At 40.5% G+C, this 20,829-nt stretch overlaps 3 protein-coding genes across 11 annotated transcripts; 1 reads left to right on the top strand and 2 right to left on the bottom strand.

Annotated features, from left to right (window-relative positions):
- Positions 1-95: 95 nt before the first annotated feature.
- LOC133169318 (cytosolic 5'-nucleotidase 1A-like) lies at positions 96-2,301 on the bottom strand. 2 transcript variants are annotated; one of them, XM_061301430.1, is made up of 5 exons: positions 2,110-2,301; positions 1,946-2,045; positions 1,300-1,347; positions 962-1,146; positions 96-718 (listed from the first exon to the last, which is right to left on the bottom strand). In XM_061301430.1, the coding sequence occupies exons 2-5, from the start codon at positions 1,956-1,958 to the stop codon at positions 383-385; spliced, it is 582 nt and encodes a 193-aa protein (XP_061157414.1). In that variant the 5' UTR covers positions 1,959-2,045; positions 2,110-2,301; the 3' UTR covers positions 96-382. The 2 variants fall into 2 exon arrangements, with proteins under 2 accessions (XP_061157414.1, XP_061157415.1); XM_061301431.1 differs by lacking the exon at positions 2,110-2,301 and having other exon boundaries at positions 1,247-1,347; positions 1,946-2,039.
- A 2,997-nt stretch (positions 2,302-5,298) lies between these two features.
- Positions 5,299-6,137, top strand: LOC133169325 (interferon alpha-inducible protein 27-like protein 2A). The gene is made up of 4 exons (XM_061301441.1): positions 5,299-5,474; positions 5,547-5,579; positions 5,673-5,834; positions 5,945-6,137. Exons 1-4 carry the CDS (start codon positions 5,465-5,467, stop codon positions 6,037-6,039), a joined length of 300 nt encoding a protein of 99 aa, XP_061157425.1. The 5' UTR covers positions 5,299-5,464; the 3' UTR covers positions 6,040-6,137.
- Positions 6,138-6,256: 119 nt separating this feature from the next.
- Positions 6,257-20,756, bottom strand: LOC133169308 (cytosolic 5'-nucleotidase 1A-like). 8 transcript variants are annotated; one of them, XM_061301404.1, is made up of 10 exons: positions 20,413-20,756; positions 11,048-11,182; positions 10,719-10,951; positions 10,266-10,472; positions 9,971-10,063; positions 9,121-9,367; positions 8,706-8,835; positions 7,433-7,555; positions 7,163-7,347; positions 6,257-6,930 (listed from the first exon to the last, which is right to left on the bottom strand). In XM_061301404.1, the coding sequence occupies exons 4-10, from the start codon at positions 10,298-10,300 to the stop codon at positions 6,595-6,597; spliced, it is 1,149 nt and encodes a 382-aa protein (XP_061157388.1). In that variant the 5' UTR covers positions 10,301-10,472; positions 10,719-10,951; positions 11,048-11,182; positions 20,413-20,756; the 3' UTR covers positions 6,257-6,594. The 8 variants fall into 8 exon arrangements, with proteins under 8 accessions (XP_061157388.1, XP_061157393.1, XP_061157392.1 ...); XM_061301409.1 differs by lacking the exon at positions 20,413-20,756 and having other exon boundaries at positions 6,257-6,740; positions 6,807-6,930; positions 11,048-12,329; XM_061301408.1 differs by lacking the exon at positions 20,413-20,756 and having other exon boundaries at positions 6,257-6,743; positions 6,807-6,930; positions 11,048-12,329.
- Between the last annotated feature and the right edge of the window lie 73 nt (positions 20,757-20,829).

Consider the following 20,829-nt stretch of genomic DNA (forward strand, 5'->3'; position numbering starts at 1 on the left):
ACTAGACGAGACGGCTTGGAGAATTTAAAAGTCAATAACGATGTGGAAACTGTTCTGTTGTAATGAGACGAACATACCTTTTTTAAATCTCACAACATCTAGATTTGTCATAAGTTAATCAACCACAAGTACATGTCACCGATGTGCAAGATTAAAATAAAACTATAAAAACTGATATTTAACACATTTATGATAGACAAACATTATAGACAGACAATTCTGCAAATAAAATAGCTTTTTTGTTTTAGTGTAATGATATTAATTGACATTAGCATAAATGTTTGTTTGTTTTTTTACATTTCAGAGCATTTCCACCATTATACCTAAGGAGTTTCCTCTACATAATTATATTTAGGGCTTCTTGATCAATCTGGTAACAGAGTCATTTCTTTGCAAGTCTCTGTGCAATGCCGTAGGGAACATGACAGGCCACGGTGCCAAGCTCGGCCGCCCCTTCCACGTGAAACATCTGATCGTCAAAGAAAAGGTGCGGCCTGATCTTTTCTAGCATGGGGCCTTTGGGTGTTCCTGCTAGAAAGAGCGCCTCATCAATCTCCAAACCCCACGACCGAAGCGTTTTTAAGGCTCTGGTACCGGAACTGGCGGCACTGCGAGCCGTGACCAGGTAGGTGCGGATAGGGCAGTCCATGCGTAGGCCCTTGTCAAAAAACTTCCTTTGTAGTTTTCCCAAAGCCTCCAGGAATCCCTTCAGTGGGCCCTGCAGCAAGATGGAAGAGCATAAATTTGAATTGTTAAAATCAGACTGTACTTATAATAGGGATCTGCCATTCTAAATGGTGCTTCCATTATTTTTAATATCTAATCATGACCCTCTAGCAGGAATCAAATAGTTTAATTGTAACTGCCACCCTTTTGAGTATCCAAATATGGTTCCTTTTTTCTGCAAGAAATGTCCACAAATCGCATTCTATTCGAACCGTTCACTGAGTGTATATTTTACATGGTCCAGAGGCTTGTTCTCGTGAGCCTTCTCGTGCTCAAAGAACTTGTCCAGTCCGTGGGCCTTGAAAATGCGTTTTGACTCATCTGAGAAAAGGACAGCGTCTCCATCAAAGGCCACGCGAAGCTGAGTGTCCGACACTTCTTTCATCTTCTCCGGGGTGAACATGGTGGCTGCTGCAATACCTAATACACAAACACAGTTATAGCCTTTATTTAATTCAAGCCGTTAGTAACATACTACTTTTATGGCTTTGCACGGAGCTTCTTCCAATGCTTCTCGCACCTTGGTGCAGTCAGCAGAAAGGTACAAGTTTGTGTGGTAAGCTTTCAAGTAACCTATAGGACTGTTTCCTCCAGTCATGCAGAAGCGCTCGATCAATAAATCTGAAAGAGAATCAAAGAGAAATGTAGAAAAGACAAAGTGTCATGATCTGTGTTTTGGTTGACTTTTGCATTGTTTGGTTGAATTTAGTTTTATTTCTTCCTATGTGTGGTTTTTCCTGAATCTCTTGTTCATATCTTGGTTTTGTGAATGTAGGTGGAGAAACGTAGAAAAGACAAAGTGTCATGATCTGTGTTTTGGTTGACTTTTGCATTGTTTGGTTCAATTTCCTTTCATTTCATCCTATGTGTGTTTTTCCTGAATCTCTTGTTCATGTCTTGTTTTTGTGAGATCTTGGGTTGTTCTCATCTGCTGAAGTGCACTTGTACTGACTGCCGTGAAGCAACCCAAGATCTTGCCGAAGAACCAACTATTACTCCACATCTTTGTTTTCTTTGCTCAACGATGGACATCTTGAACAAAACGCAACAATACTTGCTAAAAAGTAGTCAGCCCGAAAATTGAGACTTGAGAAGGAATCAGATTAGAATCAGATAAGCCTGCAGTCTGAACACATCTTAAAAGACTGAAGTCACGTCAACACAACTTCTAAAATAAATGTGTGTGATGAAACTCAAGTAAAGCAACTGTCTAGATTACCACAGTTTGACATCCATAAGCTCCAGGTCTCCCATTATCTCCAGCAGGTCGATGGTGCTCAGGTCCTGAACCAGGTGTTTAAACTCAAACAAGTGCAAGCCTGTCAACAAAAGAAACATTTGTCAAGCCTTTTATTTTTCAAGAAATACAACAGTGTAGTTTACCTCAAAATACTCTGCAGGAGAAAAGGGGAAAAAGACCAACTCCCGCTCCTCCTGACCCCAGGATTCATTCAGGTATGAGTTTCTTATGAATGTGCTGGATTTCATGCGAGGGTTCAGGTGAAGATCAATGCTCTCTGTTCTGCTGTTGGAGAGGTTCACTGTAACACTGCAAGACATTTAGAGCAGAGCTTTACGCAACTGGTCAGCAGCAGCAGCAGACCATCTTGCCTTTTCTGACAAAGATGGACAACATGCAGTGTTATGGTTATGTGCTGCTCAGGGCTCAGGCCTTTTAGTATACTGCCTTTGTAAGGGAGGCTCTAAGGCAGGGGTCCCCAAACTTTTTCCTGTGAGGGCCACATAACTTTTAGACTTAGACTTAGACAGACTTTATTGTCATTTTGTAAACACTCAGTGTACACAAAACGAAATTACGTTGCATACGGCTCTCAACAAAAGAATGACATTTCGGCTGGATAAAAAGTGACATTTCTATATAAATAAATATGAAATAAGATAAGATAAATAAGATAAATATAAAGTGCAGCAATGAAGGAAACAAAAACAGTATCTACAAAGTGCGCAGGGGAATGCTAGGTTGACTGTTCAACAGTCTGACGACAGTAGGGAAAAAACTATTGCAGAACCTGGTAGACCTGCAGCGGATGCTGCGAAACCTCTTCCCAGAGGGTAGCAGGGAGAACAGTCCTTGGTGGGGTGTGATGGGTCACTAATGATATTACGGCCTCGGGACATGCAGCGCAGGGATGACAAGTCCTGAATGGAGGGAAGAGGAGCCCCGCTGATCCTCTCTGCTGTCCTCACCCTTCCCTTTCCCTTCTCTGATGGGGGGCCGGTGTCAGTTTGTAACAGAAAAAGTGTGACGATCGTAGGGGAGCTTAAAAAATTTATTGTTTTCCAGAAAGCCACACATAACCAAATAACGGTTATTTAATAACCCTTTCCAGGTTCTTTACAGAAAAAAAAGTCAGGAAACAAATAATAACACTATTAATGAAATAAATAATAACTAAATAACCCTCTCTGAGTTCTTCACAGAAAAAACAGGAAATAAATAATAACTAAATAACTCTCTCTGGGTTCTTCATAGAAAAAAAAGCCATGGAACATTAACTTTCTGTTGTGCCATGCACAATCTTAACAGATAAAAGTTCAGCTCAGTTGTCAGAGCAGAATCTCTCTGACACATATGAGCAGTCTCTTAAAGTTCTTGTGTTCCTTCCTTATAATCCTTTTGTATAGGTTCCAGTAGGCTTGTAGACACCGCTGTCTTTTTTGTTAAAGTTTGCTAGTGCCTCATAGTCTGGAGTAAAATTTGTTGTGGCAATTCTTAGGCGAGATCCGAGATGTTGGTCCGTTTACCTCGATATTTTGTACGACTTTTTATCGATTTTTTTATCCGGCCCGCGGGCCGTAGTTTTGTGACCACTGCTCTAAGGGCAGTCGGACAACAATTGCTTGCTTGACAGCAGCATGCATACAAACACAATCAAGCCAAAAACTCTTGTACCGTATTTTTCGCACTGCCACTTCATAGTGTGAATCTCATTTTGGGGGAGGAATTATTTTACACAAACCAAGAAGAGTAGAGCTCCGACTTTTACCCAAAATCCCCGTTCCCGAATTGTGGGTGCATACAGAAATGTACTTGGCGGCAAGCTAAACTAGCAATAGCTCACGCTCATTCATTGCCATGACTACTACTACTTTTTTTCCCCCTCTTTTGACTGTCTTTTGCCAGTTACCAAATACTTTACACAATTAAGGAATGAGGGTTTTGGGTGCCAGTCTGAGCTCTAATTTGAATACACACAAGTCGTAGTTGAGTGAAAGAGCAAACCACAAAAAAGAAAGTGTGACTTAGAGTCCGACTTAGAGTCCTCACCAAGTCACTAGTCTCTGAGTACCGTAATTTTCGGACTATAAGTCGCGGTTTTTTTCATAGTTTGGGTGGGGGGGGGGGCGACTTATACTCAGGAGCGACTTATATGTTTTTTTTTTCAAGTGAAACCGCGATAAACAAACCGCAATGTAGCAAGGGATTACTGTAATTTGAATTTCAAGTGACGACAGCAGCGCAACGTCGCGTCAGCAGCAGCTCTTCGAGTCAATCTTTGTCCTTTATGTAAACAACCGCCGCGCTGCTGATGCAGCGTCGCAACAACAAGTGAGCAACAACAGGCTAAACTATGCTGACGTGACATAAACACAAACTAAGAGCTGAGAACGGCCCTGACGTAAAATTCAGAGTTATTCAAAAAACTATTACATAAATAACAGGTTAATAAAACCATCTGCGTCACTCCAATTCATTAAATCCATCAATCGTCGTTTGTCAACAATGCGTGCAGGCCGCTGACAGCTCTTGCATTTCAAAATATTCCACAGGCCCATATAACGATATATAAATTATATATCAAATAACTATTATATAAGCAATAATGTTATCAAACCATTTGTGCACTCTAAATCATTAAATCCATTGATCAAATTCCTCGTCCTTTGTCAACATCGCCGCGCGCGCGCCCTGACGTCAGCCTCGTCGTTATTCCACAGATCTACTATATAACTATATTGTAGCGTTAACAAAGTTCAAGGAAAGACGTGGGTTTGGTAAACGGCTCTTTATTTAACAAAACAAACTTACAGGCGTTCGCCATGTTTGAGCGTGCCAAACAAGGAATTTGACTTTGGTAAAAACACACCCTCTGTTCAACATTGATTATTTATTTACGCCCCATAAAGCGATTACCAATCAGCGTGTCATCAAATGATAATAAAGCGTGTCATCAAATGATAATAAAGCTAGCCAGGGTGGACCACTCGTTAGATGATCCCCTTACCAGAGGCTCCGGTCTTCTTGTATAGAGTCAGCTGTCACATTTCAAAAAGTTGCTGGTTAAATGAATTACAGAATCTACATTGCCCATTAGTGTGAATGTTTGTCGCCTGGCTGGGATAGGCACCGCCACAAAGACCAAGCAGAACTGAGAATGAATTGATGGATTCATATGTTTGCTTTATATATTTGGATTATCACTCCCACAGATTTTTTTGTTTACATTACTTTATACCTGAATTACTATCACAATGGCAAATGGTTTTCTTTTTTAAAAGATTCCTGCACTGTTTATACATAGAACAATGGTCAAAATTTGTTTTATTGAGGCGGGCCGTCGCCCATGTGATTCGTTTCTCCTGAAAGAAATGCAAAGCTTTTCAGATTTTGGGGGCGTAGCAGATTGACATTTCGTTTGACACCGGACTCACTTAAATATCGAGCCTGCTGGCTGAAAGTACACACATCCATCCACATAAGGACAGAAAAGACAACATGGGATTGCGTAAGTATCGCTCGCTCTTTACACCCCATTATAACAGAAAATAGTTTAACATGCGTGTGTTTTCGTTTGCAGTGATGGCTCTTGCTCTGGGTGCTGCGGGCGCAAGTAAGATGTATTTGGCATAATCAAAACATATTTTGGGCTTATGCAGCCTTCTGTGGACGAGCACTAATGTGGCTGATTTAACTTTTGATGCAGCTGGTTCGGTGTTTCTGGCTCCGGTGGCCCTGGGAGCTATCGGCTTTACTTCAGCTGGGATAGCGGCAGGTTCCTGGGCCGCGGGCATGATGTCCACCGCCGCCATCGCCAACGGAGGAGGGGTGGCGGCAGGGAGCGCGGTGGCTATCTTGCAGTCTGCCGGTAAGCCGCGGAAAAACTATGCAATTTCACACTTTATATTTGATACTTTTGCTGTGCTATTAAAGTTACACTAGACTAGAGTAGATAAATGGAATGTTACTTTTCTGTAGGCATGGCTGGTATACCGGCTGCGGCCTCTGCAGCTGTGGGCGCTGCAGGTGCGGCTGCAGGAGGTGCGGCAGCACTCGCTGCTGCTATCATCTGAGGCCAAACCTTTTTGCCAAATGAATACCATTTCATATAATATCAATGATGTGATACGAATATGAATCATAATGCAATAAATGAAATTGGTCAATTTCATACTTGGTGTCATAATAGTCTGTGGTACATTTGAGCATGTTTGATTTAGTTGATTAAAGGCAGATAAAAGTCAAAGCAAGACTAGACGAGACGGCTTGGAGAATTTAAAAGTCAATAACGATGTGGAAACTGTTCTGTTGTAATGAGACGAATATACCTTTTTTAAATCTCACAACATCTAGATTTGTCATAAGTTAATCAACCACAAGTGCATGTCACCGATGTGCAAGGTTAAAATCAAACTATAAAAACTGATATTTAACACATTTATGATAGACAAACATTATAGACAGACAATTCTGGAAATAAAATAGCTTTTTTGTTTTAGTGTAATGATATTAATTGACATTAGCATAAATGTTTTTTTTTTACATTTCAGAGCATTTCCACCATTATACCTAAGTAGTTTCCTCTACATAATTATATTTAGGGCTTCTTGATCAATCTGGTAACAGAGTCATTTCTTTGCAAGTCTCTGTGCAATGCCGTAGGGAACATGACAGGCCACGGTGCCAAGCTCGGCCGCCCCTTCCACGTGAAACATCTGATCGTCAAAGAAAAGGTGCGGCCTGATCTTCTCTAGCATGGGGCCTTTGGGTGCTCCTGCTAGAAAGAGTGCCTCATCAATCTCCAAACCCCACGACCGAAGCGTTTTTAAGGCTCTGGTACCGGAACTGGCGGCACTGCGAGCCGTGACCAGGTAGGTGCGGATAGGGCAGTCCATGCGTAGGCCCTTGTCAAAAAACTTCCTTTGTAGTTTTCCCAAAGCCTCCAGGAATCCCTTCAGTGGACCCTGCAGCAAGATGGAAGAGCATAAATTTGAATTGTTAAAATCATACTGTAGGGATCTGCCATTCTAAATGGTGCTTTCATTATTTTTAATATCTAATCATGACCCTCTAGCAGGAATCAAATAGTTTTATTGTAATTGCCACCCTTTTGAGTATCCAAATATGGTTCCTTTCTTCTGCAACAAATGTCCACAAATCGCATTCTATTCGAACCGTTCACTGAGTATATTTTACATGGTCCAGAGGTTTGTTCTCGTGAGCCTTCTCGTGCTCAAAGAACTTGTCCAGTCCGTGGGCCTTGAAAATGCGTTCCGACTCATCTGAGAAAAGGACAGCGTCTCCGTCAAAGGCCACGCGAAGCTGAGTGTCCGACACTTCTTTCATCTTCTCCGGGGTGAACATGGTGGCTGCTGCAATACCTAATACACAAACACAGTTATAGCCTTTATTTAATTCAAGCCATTAGTAATATGCTACTTTTATGGCTTTGCAGTTTGCACGGACCTTCTTGCAATGCTTCTCGCACCTTGGTGGAGTCAGCAGAAAGGTACAAGTTTGTGTGGTAAGCTTTCAAGTAACCTATAGGACTGTTTCCTCCAGTCATGCAGAAGCGCTCGATCAATAAATCTGAAAGAGAATCAAAGAGAAACGTAGAAAAGACGGTGTCATGATCTGTGTTTTGGTTGACTTTAGCATTGTTTGGTTGAATTTTGTTTTATTTCATCCTATCTGTGTTTTTTCCTGAGTCTCTTGTTCATGTCTTGTTTTTGTGAATGTGGGTGGAGAAACGTAGAAAAGACAAAGTGTCATGATCTGTGTTTTGGTTGACTTTTGCATTGTTTGGTTCAATTTATTTGCATTTCATCCTATCTGTGGTTTTCCTGAATCTCTTGTTCATGTCTTGTTTTTGTGAATGTGCGTGGCACCTGATGAATAAGGTCAATTTAGACCATAATAAGACTGGGTCAATTTGCAATTCTAGTAATGACACACAAATGTGATGGACAATTTATCTTCGCGGGCCACATAAAATGATGTGGCGGGCCGTATCTGGCCCTCGGGCCTTGAGCTTGACACCTGTAATGTATAGTAATGCGTTTTTAAAGCCTTTTTTTTTTATGAAAACATGACCATATATATAAGGCTTTCAAAAGAAAAAAACAGCATGAGGAGGAATCAATTCCATGTTGCCTGCTAACAAGACACCTACACCATCAGCAACTTGACTATGTGGGCAATGTCTGTGTTGGATCGTCCTTTTTCCTGTTGCGCTCTGAGTATTCTAGTGCTTGTTACTTTGAATCTTGTTTTTGGACTTCAATTAAGTATTGTTTGTTAGTTAAGTATTTTTTATTGTTATTAGAAACCTTAGCCTATTTTCTGCCTCTTAGCCTATTACTTCTCCACATGTTGGAAGCTGTGCATTTTTCTCCACTCTGCTTGATTACACCAGTGATGGCTGTGGGGGTCCGCAATTCTCTTGGGGAGCATTATTTGGTGTGTGGATCATGAGAAAGAGCCTGTTAAAAAAACAGCAAACTGGGAACTGGACAGCAAGAGGGACTTAAATAAACCAAAACAATTTTTGCACTATAGGATGAGAATCTACATCCATTTGTTTTCCTCTTCCATAAATGTCAACACAGGATGCTAGGGTGTGACTTCCTGCAAAGACTGGGTCATGGCATCAGAGTGAAAGGCATGGCAGCAAATGTCATAATTAAATGTGCCCCAGAAACATTAGACATATAATTTTAAATGAAAAGTTGTTACTCACGATGATGATTGATGGTGTTGATAAGGCGAAGGCCCACGTATGCGTGGTTGTTTGTCACGAGCACCACGTCAAACAGCTCCTCGCTCTGTGGGTAAAGCTCCCGTAGTCGGCTGTTGACAGCTTCCAGAGCCTGGGAACAAAACCAAGTGCGTATTCAAGATGGAAATATATATAAACCTCCTGAATACTCAGGGGAGATGCACGCGTGTGTTTGTTCGTTAATCCTTATTTTTCTTCACCACCTTCAGATGTACAAAGCGTGTTAAAATGCTACGGGGGTGGGTTAATGACACATTTTGTGGCATACTGATATATTTTTGATGGCTGGATTATTACACCATATCATACCATGTCATATGGCGATTTACTTTGTACCTCCCACCATTGAATTGCAGTATACTGGTCTTTCTCTGACCTTGACAAAGGAGAAGGCAGGGCCAGGACTGAAAGGCTCACTTTCATGCTCCAGCTGGTACTTGAGATACTCCTCCATGCCTTGCCGCTCGTAGATCTGCTGCTCACGTTCCATGCTGAAGAGCACCCGCGACGACACGGCTATGGTGATAGCGTTCTCAGGTTTGGGCTGAGTGACGACAGAGTACGTGAGTCCGTTTCTGAGTCGACGACGGTACAGTTGGCAGAAGTTCTCGCTCTGAAATGTACTTTAGTGTCAAAGTAAAAATACATTTTGTCAAGCAGATATTACATTATTCGCTATTATATACGCTATTCATAAATATCTGAGTTATTTGTAGTCAAATCCTTTTTTTTTTATTCTTATTGTATGAGTTACGGTATTAAATTTAAATGAATCATTGCAATCAGTGTCCTCAGACCATTTGAGTTGAACTAACTCATCAGGTTTTAGTGTAGCACTTCCCGCTATGGCCAAGAGTCATTTGTTGTTACCGAGCTGGCAGTGACAAGGTGACAGTGATTCAAAACATTTCATCCCTCTGCAGGGCCACATACCACAATGCCTGAATGTTAACACTGCAAACATTGACTTGATTTCTTGACTTAGAGTTTGGTTGAAAGAAAGCTTCGCCATTTGAGTTGTTGGTTGGTTAAGTTGGTGAAAATAAGAAAATAAAAATAGAATAAGAAACTTTTATCAATTTATTATTGACAGTTTATCAATGCCAAATGTGTAACCGAGATGATGCGATGCATCTTGTATGCACCAATGTAGCTTGTACTTTTTGATGTGGATGCATCCACAGGTTGCGCAATGGAGTCTAGGAAAATCAATCAAGCATACTCACTGGTTGAAGCTTCCGAGTCGGAGTACAGGGCTTTCCAAGTCTCTTGGTATCCTCCCAGCTGCTATCTGCTCCATTTGGGTTCTGTCCACTGACCTTGGAAGTTTCACCATTGTTTAAATTCATTTTGGAAAAAAATCTGTTTCCTCCTGTGTCGTCTCCCCACCAAAGTCAGAGTCAGAGTCAGAGTCAGGCTGTCTCACTCATGCACAAGAACAATTTGAGTTGAGTGCACGCAGCATAGACTGCAGCAGCACGGCTGAACACTCTGGAAAAGGAATAACACGCAGAAGCATACCAAGTGGTGTGCCCTCGTTTAAGGAGAAGCCACATTCATCTTGACAGTTCTTCTTACCCGCAGCATTGCGCTTGTTCTTTTTAAGATCTTCTATGCTTTTCTTTCCTCTCTCATCCCACCTATTGGCGTGGAGTCAATTGGCATCCTCCCCCTTGTTTTAACCCTTTCAGTGTTGTGCTGCATTCCCTGGAGCAGCAGAGCATCTGACTGAGGGAGACAGTCGCTTGTTGCATGACTGGATGGATGTCGCAGAGTATTGTGACAACAATGTTTCACATTTTTACATGTTGACTTGATATGTTTACATAGGGATAGTTTTGGATATATATTTGGATTGCATGTTCGGAATATGCGTTTTGATTTTGCTACCACGACAAACTGCTCCTCAGCAGTGTGGGAAATTGAGTCCTCTATGCGTGATTTACTCCCCCTCCGGCTCTTTTTTTGTCTCACCTCTTATCATGTCAGCCCCTGCAGGATGTTGCCACCAAAGCAGCACTCGGTGTTGCCAGGCAACAACCAAAGACTAGGTGGGAGGGACCACTGGAAGCGACACCCACTTCCAGGATCTGGTCGTGCATGGGATGAGCATTCACTGGCCATTATATTAGGTACACCTGCACAATCCAGTGATTTAGGAGACGACTTCAGATCATTGTGGTTGGTGCACCTGAACATTGCAGCATCTAGCATCAGACAAAGAAACAGACACACATGAAACAAAGATGAAAGTGTAAAATGTGCTTTGAAACTATTAAACGTATCACGGTATAACTACAAACCAATTTAGAGCAGTACCAGGAGGACTTGTGTCGATGATGCTGAGCAGACATCTTTGTAGAGACTCAAGGATGAACAGATGCTTTATCCATCTGTCATTATTATTGTGTTCAGTCACAAATGGGCCTAGAACCAAGCTGACAGAGCATTTTTTACATCAGGGTAATTGTGAATAAGAAGCAGTAAAATCACACAACTTTTCATGCATTGCTCAGAATGTGCAATTTTATGCTTTGTTTGTCACACGGCTCAATAAAAATAGTCAACAAATGTTGCAACACCAAACTCTCGCCCATACCACTTGGTTTTTGGTCCTTGTTCTGACGCCAGACATTTTTATGTTTATCTTTTCCTCTGGTCGCTGTTAGAAGCAGGATTTTGCACACCCACCCCAACCTTTAGTGGGATCGTTATACTGTTACACTCCGTGCAATATTTTTGTTGTCCATTGCTCTTACAATACATGTTTAAATGTATTTGTGTGTTTTTAACTGTGTGTTTAAAGGCCTGAAAGGAGCATGTAAATGTTAAAAGGGTAGAAAATACAACAAAAACGTGTCCAGAAAGTATTTAAGTAATCTGTATTTCACTTATTGCACTTGTTGATTGATGGGAGTTTTCTTTAATCACGTGATCACTATGTGTTGACACGGTAGATGATTACTTTCTGAATCTAGTGTCTTGGGTTCCCCTGGCTAGAAACAATTAATTAATTATAAGTAACAGCTTTTACGTATGTTTAAACATTTAAAATGTACAAAGTAAAGTATTGCCATTTTACTATAGAAATCTATGTAGAAAAGTAACATTTTAACACTTAAAATGCCACTAGTATCTATAAATTATATTTTGGGTTAAGTAATTCAAAAGTTAATTTTCTGAATGGCCCATCAAGGATGTTGCCGTGCTGTGCCATGAATGGCACAAGGTTTGTCTCAATGGATTTGATGTCCAATTTTTGCAGCTCAGCGCAGTTGAATTATGTTGCATTAGCATCGTCGAAATTTTTTTATCCACACAACAATTAATACTAGGAGAGAAAAACATTGCATTTAAACAACTAAAATAGAGACAGAAAATAATTTAAAAAGGTATGTGCTTTAAGAAGGCCACCACTAGAGAGCAGTAGAGGACAAGCGAGTCTGTCTGGTGAGGTGTTCTGACCTTAAGGTCATTCCTTCTGCAGCCAAAAATACATATATATGGGAAGCAAATATATGTATACTATCTGTATTTTTTAATGGTACTTGGATTTCGTCATTTACTTAAATTGTAATTGGACAGACAGTGCATGTCCAGTAGTTGTTGATTTTATTGGTCTAAAAACAGTATTTGTTTTAAGTTGGCTAAAATTATAAACAGCATGGGTTTGTTTGGATTTATTTATTTATTTATCATCTATCTATCTATCTATCTATCTATCTATCTATCTATCTATCTATCTATCTATCTATCTATCTATCTATCTATCTATCTATCTATCTATCTATCTATCTATCTATCTATCTATCTATCTATCTATCTATCTATCTATCTATCTATCTATCTATCTATCTATCTATCTATCTATCTATCCATCCATCCATCTATCCATCCATCCATCCATCCATCTATCTATCTATCTATCTATCTATCTATCTATCTATCTATCTATCTATCTATCTATCTATCTATCTATCTATCTATCTATCTATCTATCTATCTATCTATCTATCTATCTATCTATCTATCTATCTATCTATCTATCTATCTATCTATCTATCTATCTATCTATCTATCTATCTATCTATCTATCTATCTATCTATTTATTTATTTATTTATTTATTTATTTATTTGTGTGCGACTGTCAGTCCGTGTCTCTCTCTCTAGCTCTCTGTATCTGTCTGTTTTTTTTTTTTAATGAGACCAATACTTAAATCAAGGTTGCGCCTTTGTGTTGTGCTTGCAAGGCTGAAGACCAGAGAGGGTTAACAGGAGACAGTTAGAGAGGGTTAACAGGAGACAGTTGGGCCGCACCCACTGAGCTGATTTAAATAACGCCGGCATTTTGGCGCGAGACTAGTGAGCCAGACCCCGCCCCACGCTCTGCAGCCTGGGTGGCGGGAAATGCTAACCCAAAATATAACACACACTCACAGAAGAGCCTGCTCTCGTGGCTCACTTACTCTAGTTTACCTGCACTGTCGGGTTGCTCTGGAAACATGCCCGGTAGAATAGACGGTACTTTAGGGGAAGGAATAGTCGCAACAACAGCCATCTTGTCTCAGTGGGTGGGGATAAAATCCAGAATGAGTGGAGTAGACTACACAACAAAGAGGGTACACTTACCCCAGATCGAAGGCCCACCCCCAATATAAACCTGGTGGCTGAAGCCAAGACTATGAAAATGTATTAGAACTTTAAACATACCTTCAGTTTGCCTATTTGCAAAAGTAATCGCAATCTGTGCTTGAGTAATAATTCAAAAACTTGTGTCAGAAATGAGTCTATTTTGACGGACAAATCAGGATTGAAATGACAACAGGTCCACAAAAGCAAAACAGTTATCATGTTCTTGAGACGTGTTATCAGGCCTCCAAGGAACCAACCGTATGAAGGTCACACGTGGTGCACAGACCACTAAAAGCATCTGCAGAGCACTCAAGTAATTTAATTCAATTTGTTTGCATTGCTTTTCTCAAATGTGATTGTCCAGCCAGCCTGGTGTATCTGAGTCAAAGTCAACAGAACAGCAGTTCATCTCACTTCCTGCCTCCATTGGGTTCAACACAAAAACAGGAAGTGTGTGCTGGATGTGCGTTTCCTGAGCGTTTAATACACAGGTTGTATAGTGGGAGGTATTTTGATTACGTAAACTCCACTTTTGCAGACGATGACGACTACGGACGACAACAACCCTCGCATACACAGTCCCTGCCTAATCAAAATGATTGCGTGACTTTGAGATTAGATTTGCATTCAAATGCATATTGATGCAAATACATTGTCGTCTGTAGTCTCACAACGCAGTAATTGGTCAATAAATTGCCTTTTGATGTGTTTGGGGGTGGGGAATGGGGGTCATCTGATTAGGCCTAAGGGGGCCACAAAGAACACAAACACTAAAGTAGATACCTAGTGTGTTTGTGGGGGTGGAGGCAGCAAAGATGAGGTCTGCAGGGGGTTGGAGTTGGGGGAGGGCAAATCCCCTTGACTCAGCTAGTAGCTTGGGGGTGCAGAAGGCGCTGGGGGTTGGCGGCGACAACACTCAATGGGCCTACAATCAAACGGTGCGGCCCATGTCCCAACTTCAGCAGAGGCAACTTTACACCGCCGAGCAGAACAATAGAACATCTGCTGGCTGACAAAGCAGAGCGGCTGTGAGTTTAACTGCTTCTCAGTCCTCAGTAACAAGTTACAACTTATTTCCATTTTGTGTCCTGGGGATTCCCGTAAAAGTGTGAAATGTGTGTCAGTGAAAAGTTTCTGAAACTAAATATGCTTTTTATACAGTGATGTGAAAAAGAATAGCCATTTTCTGATTTCTCTTTTTGCATATTTATCACATTTGAATGTTTCAACTCATCAACCCAATTTCTGTTTTTAAAGTTATTTTAGGGATAGACCTGCTTGTATGTTTTTTGGTGATGCTAATACAATTTTGTTTTTCCTGCTTGGTTCACTAATAGGGGTGTAACGATTCATCGATACACATCAATTAATCGATATAATGCTCTACGGTTTATTGGCATCGATGCTAAACGTAAACATCGATTTATATCGCCGTGTTTGACCTCGGACATTAGATGCGACTTTATTTTGAAATCTAGTTCATTGTTGCTTGCTTCCTTTTTCCGGGAGCAGTGGCGCGGCGGCGTGTTGTGAGCAGAGCAGGCACGTGAAAGGGGAGTCGACAACTAGTACGCGGCTCCTGGGCTGGTGCTATGGCTAGTGTCCAAAAAGACAAAGAAATTTGCTCCCCTTTAGGCTTCAAGTCATTCGTTTGGAAGCACTTTGGATTCCAAAGAAAAGATGGCTCAACGGACAAGACACGTGCAGTTTGTAAATCCTGCCATGCGGTGATCAAATATTCAGGGAGCACAAATCTCGCCGCACATTTAAAGAAACAACACGACATCAAAGTTCAGTGTTAAAATAAGCACTTTGTATACTACAATACTCTTGTAATTTCCTAAATAAAGAGTTTTCAGTACCTTGTTGATTTTGCGTATAAGTTGTTATAAATCAGGATATTGTTCTATATTTTTTATTTAAAAAAAAAAAATTAGATCGTAGAGCACTATATCGTGATATATCGTGAATGAATCGCAGCAGGCTTTAAGATATCGGCAGATATCGTATCGTAGTTCTTTGTATCGATATGATATCGTGACAAAACCCGCGATTTACACCCCTAATGTATAGCCTGTGCAGGAATTCTTCATTGCATTTTTTCAAAAGGAAACCATTTGCCATTGTGATAGTAATTCAGGTATATAGTAATGTCAACAAAAAGAATCTGTGGGAGTGGTAATCAAAATATATAAACAAACATTAATCCATCAATTCATTCTCAGTTCTGCTTGGTCTTTGTGGTGGTGCCTATCCCAGCCAGGTGACTCCTGGCCAGGAGGCAGGGCACATCGTGAACTGAAGGGGATCATCTAAGGAAACTACTTAGGTATAATGGTGGAAATGCTCTGAAATGTAAAAAAAAAAAAACATTTATGCTAATGTCAATTAATATCATTACACTAAAACAAAAAAGCTATTTTATTTCCAGAATTGTCTGTCTATAATGTTTGTCTATCATAAATGTGTTAAATATCAGTTTTTATAGTTTTATTTTAATCTTGCGCATAGGTGACATGTACTTGTTGTGGTTGATTAACTTATTACAAATCTAGATATGTGAGATTTAAAAAAGGTATATTCATCTCATTACAACAGAACAGTTTCCACATCGTTATTGACTTTTAAATTCTCCAAGCTGTCTCGTCTAGTCTTGCTTTGACATTTATCTGCCTTTAATCAGCAAAATCAAACATGCTCAAATGTACCACAGACTATTATGACACCAAGTATGAAATTGACCAATTTCATTTATTTAATTAGGATTCATATTCGTATCACATCATTGATATTATATGAAATGGTATTCACTTGCCAAAAAGGTTTGGCCTCAGACGAATCCAGCAAAGAATGCTGCCGCAGCTGTTGCAGCTGCACCTGCAGCGCCCACAGCTGCAGAGGCCGCAGCCGGTATACCAGTCATGCCTACAGAAAAGTAACATTCCATTTATCTACTCTAGTCTAGTGTAACTTTAATAGCACAGCAAAAGTATCAAATATAAAGTGTGAAATTGCATGGTTTTTCCGCGGCTTACCGCTGGTGGACATGCTCGCGGCCAAGGAACCTGCCGCTATCCCAGCTGAAGTAAAGCCGATAGCTCCCAGGGCCACCGGAGCCAGGGCCACCGCACCCGCTGCATCAAAAGTTAAATCAGCCACATTAGTGCACGTCCACAGAAGGCTGCATAAGCCCAAAATATGTTTTGATTATGCCAAATACATCTTACCTGCGCCTGCAGCGCCTACAGCAAGAGCCGTCACTGCAAACGAAAACACACGCATGTTAAACTATTTTCTGTTATAATGGGGTGAAAAGAGCGAGCGATACTTACGCAAGTCCATGTTGTCTTTTCTCTCCTTATGTGGATAGATGTGTTTACTTTCAGCCAGCAGGCTCGATATTTAAGTGAGTCCGGTGTCAAACAAAATGTCAATCTGCTACGCCCCCAAAATCTGAAAAGCTTTGCATTTCTTTCAGGAGAAACGAAACTTCCCTTCATCTACTGGATAGGAGGTTAGTTTTGTTTTTCCGGAAGAGACTTCAAGCCTGACGTTACATGATAATCATCACATGGGCGACCTAAGAGACGGCCCGCCTCAATAAAACAAGTTTTGACCATTGTTCTATGTATAACCTGTGCAGGATTTTTTTTAAAAAAGGAAACGATTTGCCATTGTGGTAGTAATTCAGGTATAAAGTAATGTAAACAAAAAAAATCCGTGGGAGTGGTAATCCAAATATATAAAGCAAACATATTAATCCATCAATTCATTCTCAGTTCTGCTTGGTGAACAGGTTTGAGGAGATTCCATTGTGAGGACTCAGAACAGGGACATCACATGGCCAGGGGTGGGTGGGGGAGCAGCGCTAGGGCCTAAAATCAGAGGTGACACATTAGATAATGATTTGAATGTAAACTGTGGCTGGCACAATAACACCGTAACTACTCAATATCAGCATGAAATAGAATTCAAAAACTCCGATTTTTGGGAGATCATATCCCATTAATTGTTGTTATTATACGTAGGTTTAGTAATTCTTAGGAAGCTGCTTCTGTTTACTTTGAATGTCTTTGGGCTGTGCCTTGCCTAGGGGTGTAACGATACATCGATACACATCGATTAATCGATATAATGCTCTACGATTTATTGGCATCGATGCTAAAGGTAAACATCGATTTATATCGCCGTGTTTGACCTCGGACATTAGACGCGACTTTATTTTGAAATCCAGTTCATTGTTGCTTGCTTCCTTTTTCCGGGAGCAGTGAGCGGCGTGTTGTGCTGTGAGCAAAGCAGGCACGTGAAAGGGGAGCCGACAACTAGTACGCGGCTCCTGGGCTGGTGCTATGGCTAGTGTCCAAAAAGACAAAGAAATTTGCTCCCCTTTAGGCTTCAAGTCATTCGTTTGGAAGCACTATGGATTCCAAAGAAAAGATGGCTCAACGGACAAGACACGTGCAGTTTGTAAATCCTGCCATGCGGTGATCAAATATTCAGGGAGCACAAATCTCGCCGCACATTTAAAGAAAAAACACGACATCAAAGTTCAGTGTTAAAATAAGCACTTTGTATACTACAATACTCTTGTAATTCCCTAAATAAAGAGTTTGCAGTACCTTGTTGATTTTGCGTATGAATTGTTATAAATCAGGATATTGTTCTATATTTTTTATTTAAAAAAAAAAAATCGATCGTAGAGCACTATATCGCGATATATCGTGAATGAATCGCAGCAGGCTTTAAGATATCGGCAAATATCGTATCGTAGTTCTTTATATCGATATTATATCGTATCGTGAAAAAACCCGCGATTTACACCCCTATTCACTAATGATATCAGGCTTCAAATTACGTGGCAGCCAGTGGAGCCGACCCCCCACAAAGCAGACCCATTTCCATTATAGTGTATACGATCGTGATGGGAACATGAAGCTTCAGTTTTGCTTTCTGAACCAGTTCTTTAATCGTAAGTTTAAATGAAAAGGTCTAGGAAATGGCAAGTCAGTTTACTTTTAGCTCAAATTTGAACAGAAGTCCACCCTAGAGTAGTCAAAAATACTGGTTCATGAAGCAAATTTGAAGCTTCAGTGTATATTATAGATCACATACTGTACAACAAAATATTTATCCACCTATTTTATGTACGCTGTGTTGTCATTAAGGTCACAGGTCATCTGGAGCCTGTTCCCACTTTCTGGCAAACTCACAGAGGTCTTGTCAACAGTCGATCTCAAGGCACAAACAAGCACTCTCACTCACATCAACACCTTTGGCGGCTTCAAATATATATGTTTGTTTTTGGAATGTGTGATAAGGCTGGGGTGTCCCGAAAAAAAAACATCCTATTGTAACCTGTTGCCCTAAAACTCTCTTTCACATGTCATCCAACTTTCTACTCACTGTCAGTCTATAATTATGTACAAGCCACATTAATAGTTGTTTGACAGTTGTTCCTGCAGTTACAGTAAATTACTCTAATGTAGTAATTAAGTACAACCTAGATTGTTAAATTATATATGTTATGTATACCAGGAAGTTATGCTTCAGCTCTTTCAAATTCTTTGCCAGGCTTCATCATCACGCGTGAGACGTTTGTCGTCATCGCTTAGAAATGACAAACACGATCCTCTTTACACGTCAAGTGTGAAATCAATTTGTAATTTAATTATGTAATTAACATTCTTAAATAGTTGAGATGATTGTATGTGTACACGTATATTTATATGTAAAACTTTGTTATATATAACTTTTTTTATATAACTTTGTTATATAACTGCACTTGACAACAAATGTTATGATACATCCAATCCTCACACGTGTAAGCACAGAAGAAGTATTGACTAAAACCAAGACTAGGAGCTGTACAATGTAGCTTCATGACAGGAGTAAATTCTGTGAAGCGTGTGCCATAGCTCTGTGCAGAGGTGGGTCACAGTTAAGGTTGGTAATTTCCCACAGGAGTGCAGGACAGGCTACTTTCATTCTCTCTAAATGTAGTAATGGCACACTAAAGTCTCGACATGTCAAAAGCTCATCCCTACCAAGAAGTGGGCACCAATCATTCATATCTTCATCTCATAACTGTGTTGCCCAATGAGGTGATCTAACAGAATATGATACAAGAGAGGTTGATGGATAATGTTCATATATTTATGAATTAAATATGTTGTCTTCCCTGCGCCAGCTACCAAATTCACACCCTATCAGGCACATGTCCAAAATATTCCTTCTGATGGAACAGATTAATACAATTTGAGTACATTTCAACAGGGAAACTTGACTTGAGTAAATCAAGTTTCAAGATTGGTCAATGAACGACTTAAATTGGTACGTTAAAGTACTATTGTAACTATTTATGATTGTCATTGTGTTATAAATTGACTATCCTTTATATCCATAAATAGTCTTTCGCTCATTTACAGAACCTTTCTGTCCTCTTTGTGATTGTGTCATAAGTAAGATTATTTCCAGCCACTGAACACTCACAGTTTGACATCTTGAAGGCCTTTTGATGGGTTCATTAATATTGTTTGCAGGCACAGATGGCAGGCAGTGTTTACACTAACAGGATTAGGATTATCACCAGATTAGACAGGCAAATTGATAGGTCTGATCCAGTGACATTGCATGGCTACATGGCTCCAATTAACACTCTGTATTTAAATCAACTATGAAAATCCAAACAAGATTAACATTGCATTGTAGACTAACACAAGTCATGTAAAGCACTGACAAAGATAACAAATTTGTGAAGAATCCAAACAAAGGCCAACTGGTACTAAAACAGGAACATGTGAGACTGACTATGTTTATTTGGTCTTGAGAGCAAGAGTGTGACTTTCCTGAAGTGAGTGCCATAACAAGCCAAACACTATCTTAACAGCAGCCCAGTGAAAGGGGAACACATGCAGCCTGTTACAACTGAATCATCACTGTTACGTAACAGCGACCTTTGGACTCTTAGGGCAAGGCATGCATGGAGGAATTGAGCAAAGAAGCGTGACCCAGATCGGCAAACGTATACACACATACCTGGTGAACAACAAACTGTGGCTGTCAGATAGGAAGTCGATAAAATAAGATAAAAACAAGAAGAGTGTGGGAGACGCTGACAGGGAGGAGCAGTAAGACCGGGGATAAAGATTATGACCGTGAGTAGTGACTGACTGACTGCCGGCTCAGTTCCAATGACACAATCCTGCAGGAATGTGGGTCAGTAGGCATAGCGAGAGAAAGTACAGTATGACTGGAGAGAGTTTCCTTAAACCTGTGTCTTTGCCCCCACAAGGCCTTGAGCATCTCTTGCCGCTTGTGTTTCCCACAACTTCCTTGACCGTCAGCCTCCTGAAAATAGATTGAAGGGAAGGGCGTGCGAGTCGAAGTGTTGAGCAAGTTTCAAGACTTCTTCATCCAGCCAAGCATTCACCCGCCAAAAATCTCTTTGCACAG

Source organism: Syngnathus typhle, linkage group LG16 (genome assembly GCF_033458585.1).
Source record: "Syngnathus typhle isolate RoL2023-S1 ecotype Sweden linkage group LG16, RoL_Styp_1.0, whole genome shotgun sequence".
Lineage (NCBI taxonomy): Eukaryota > Metazoa > Chordata > Actinopteri > Syngnathiformes > Syngnathidae > Syngnathus > Syngnathus typhle.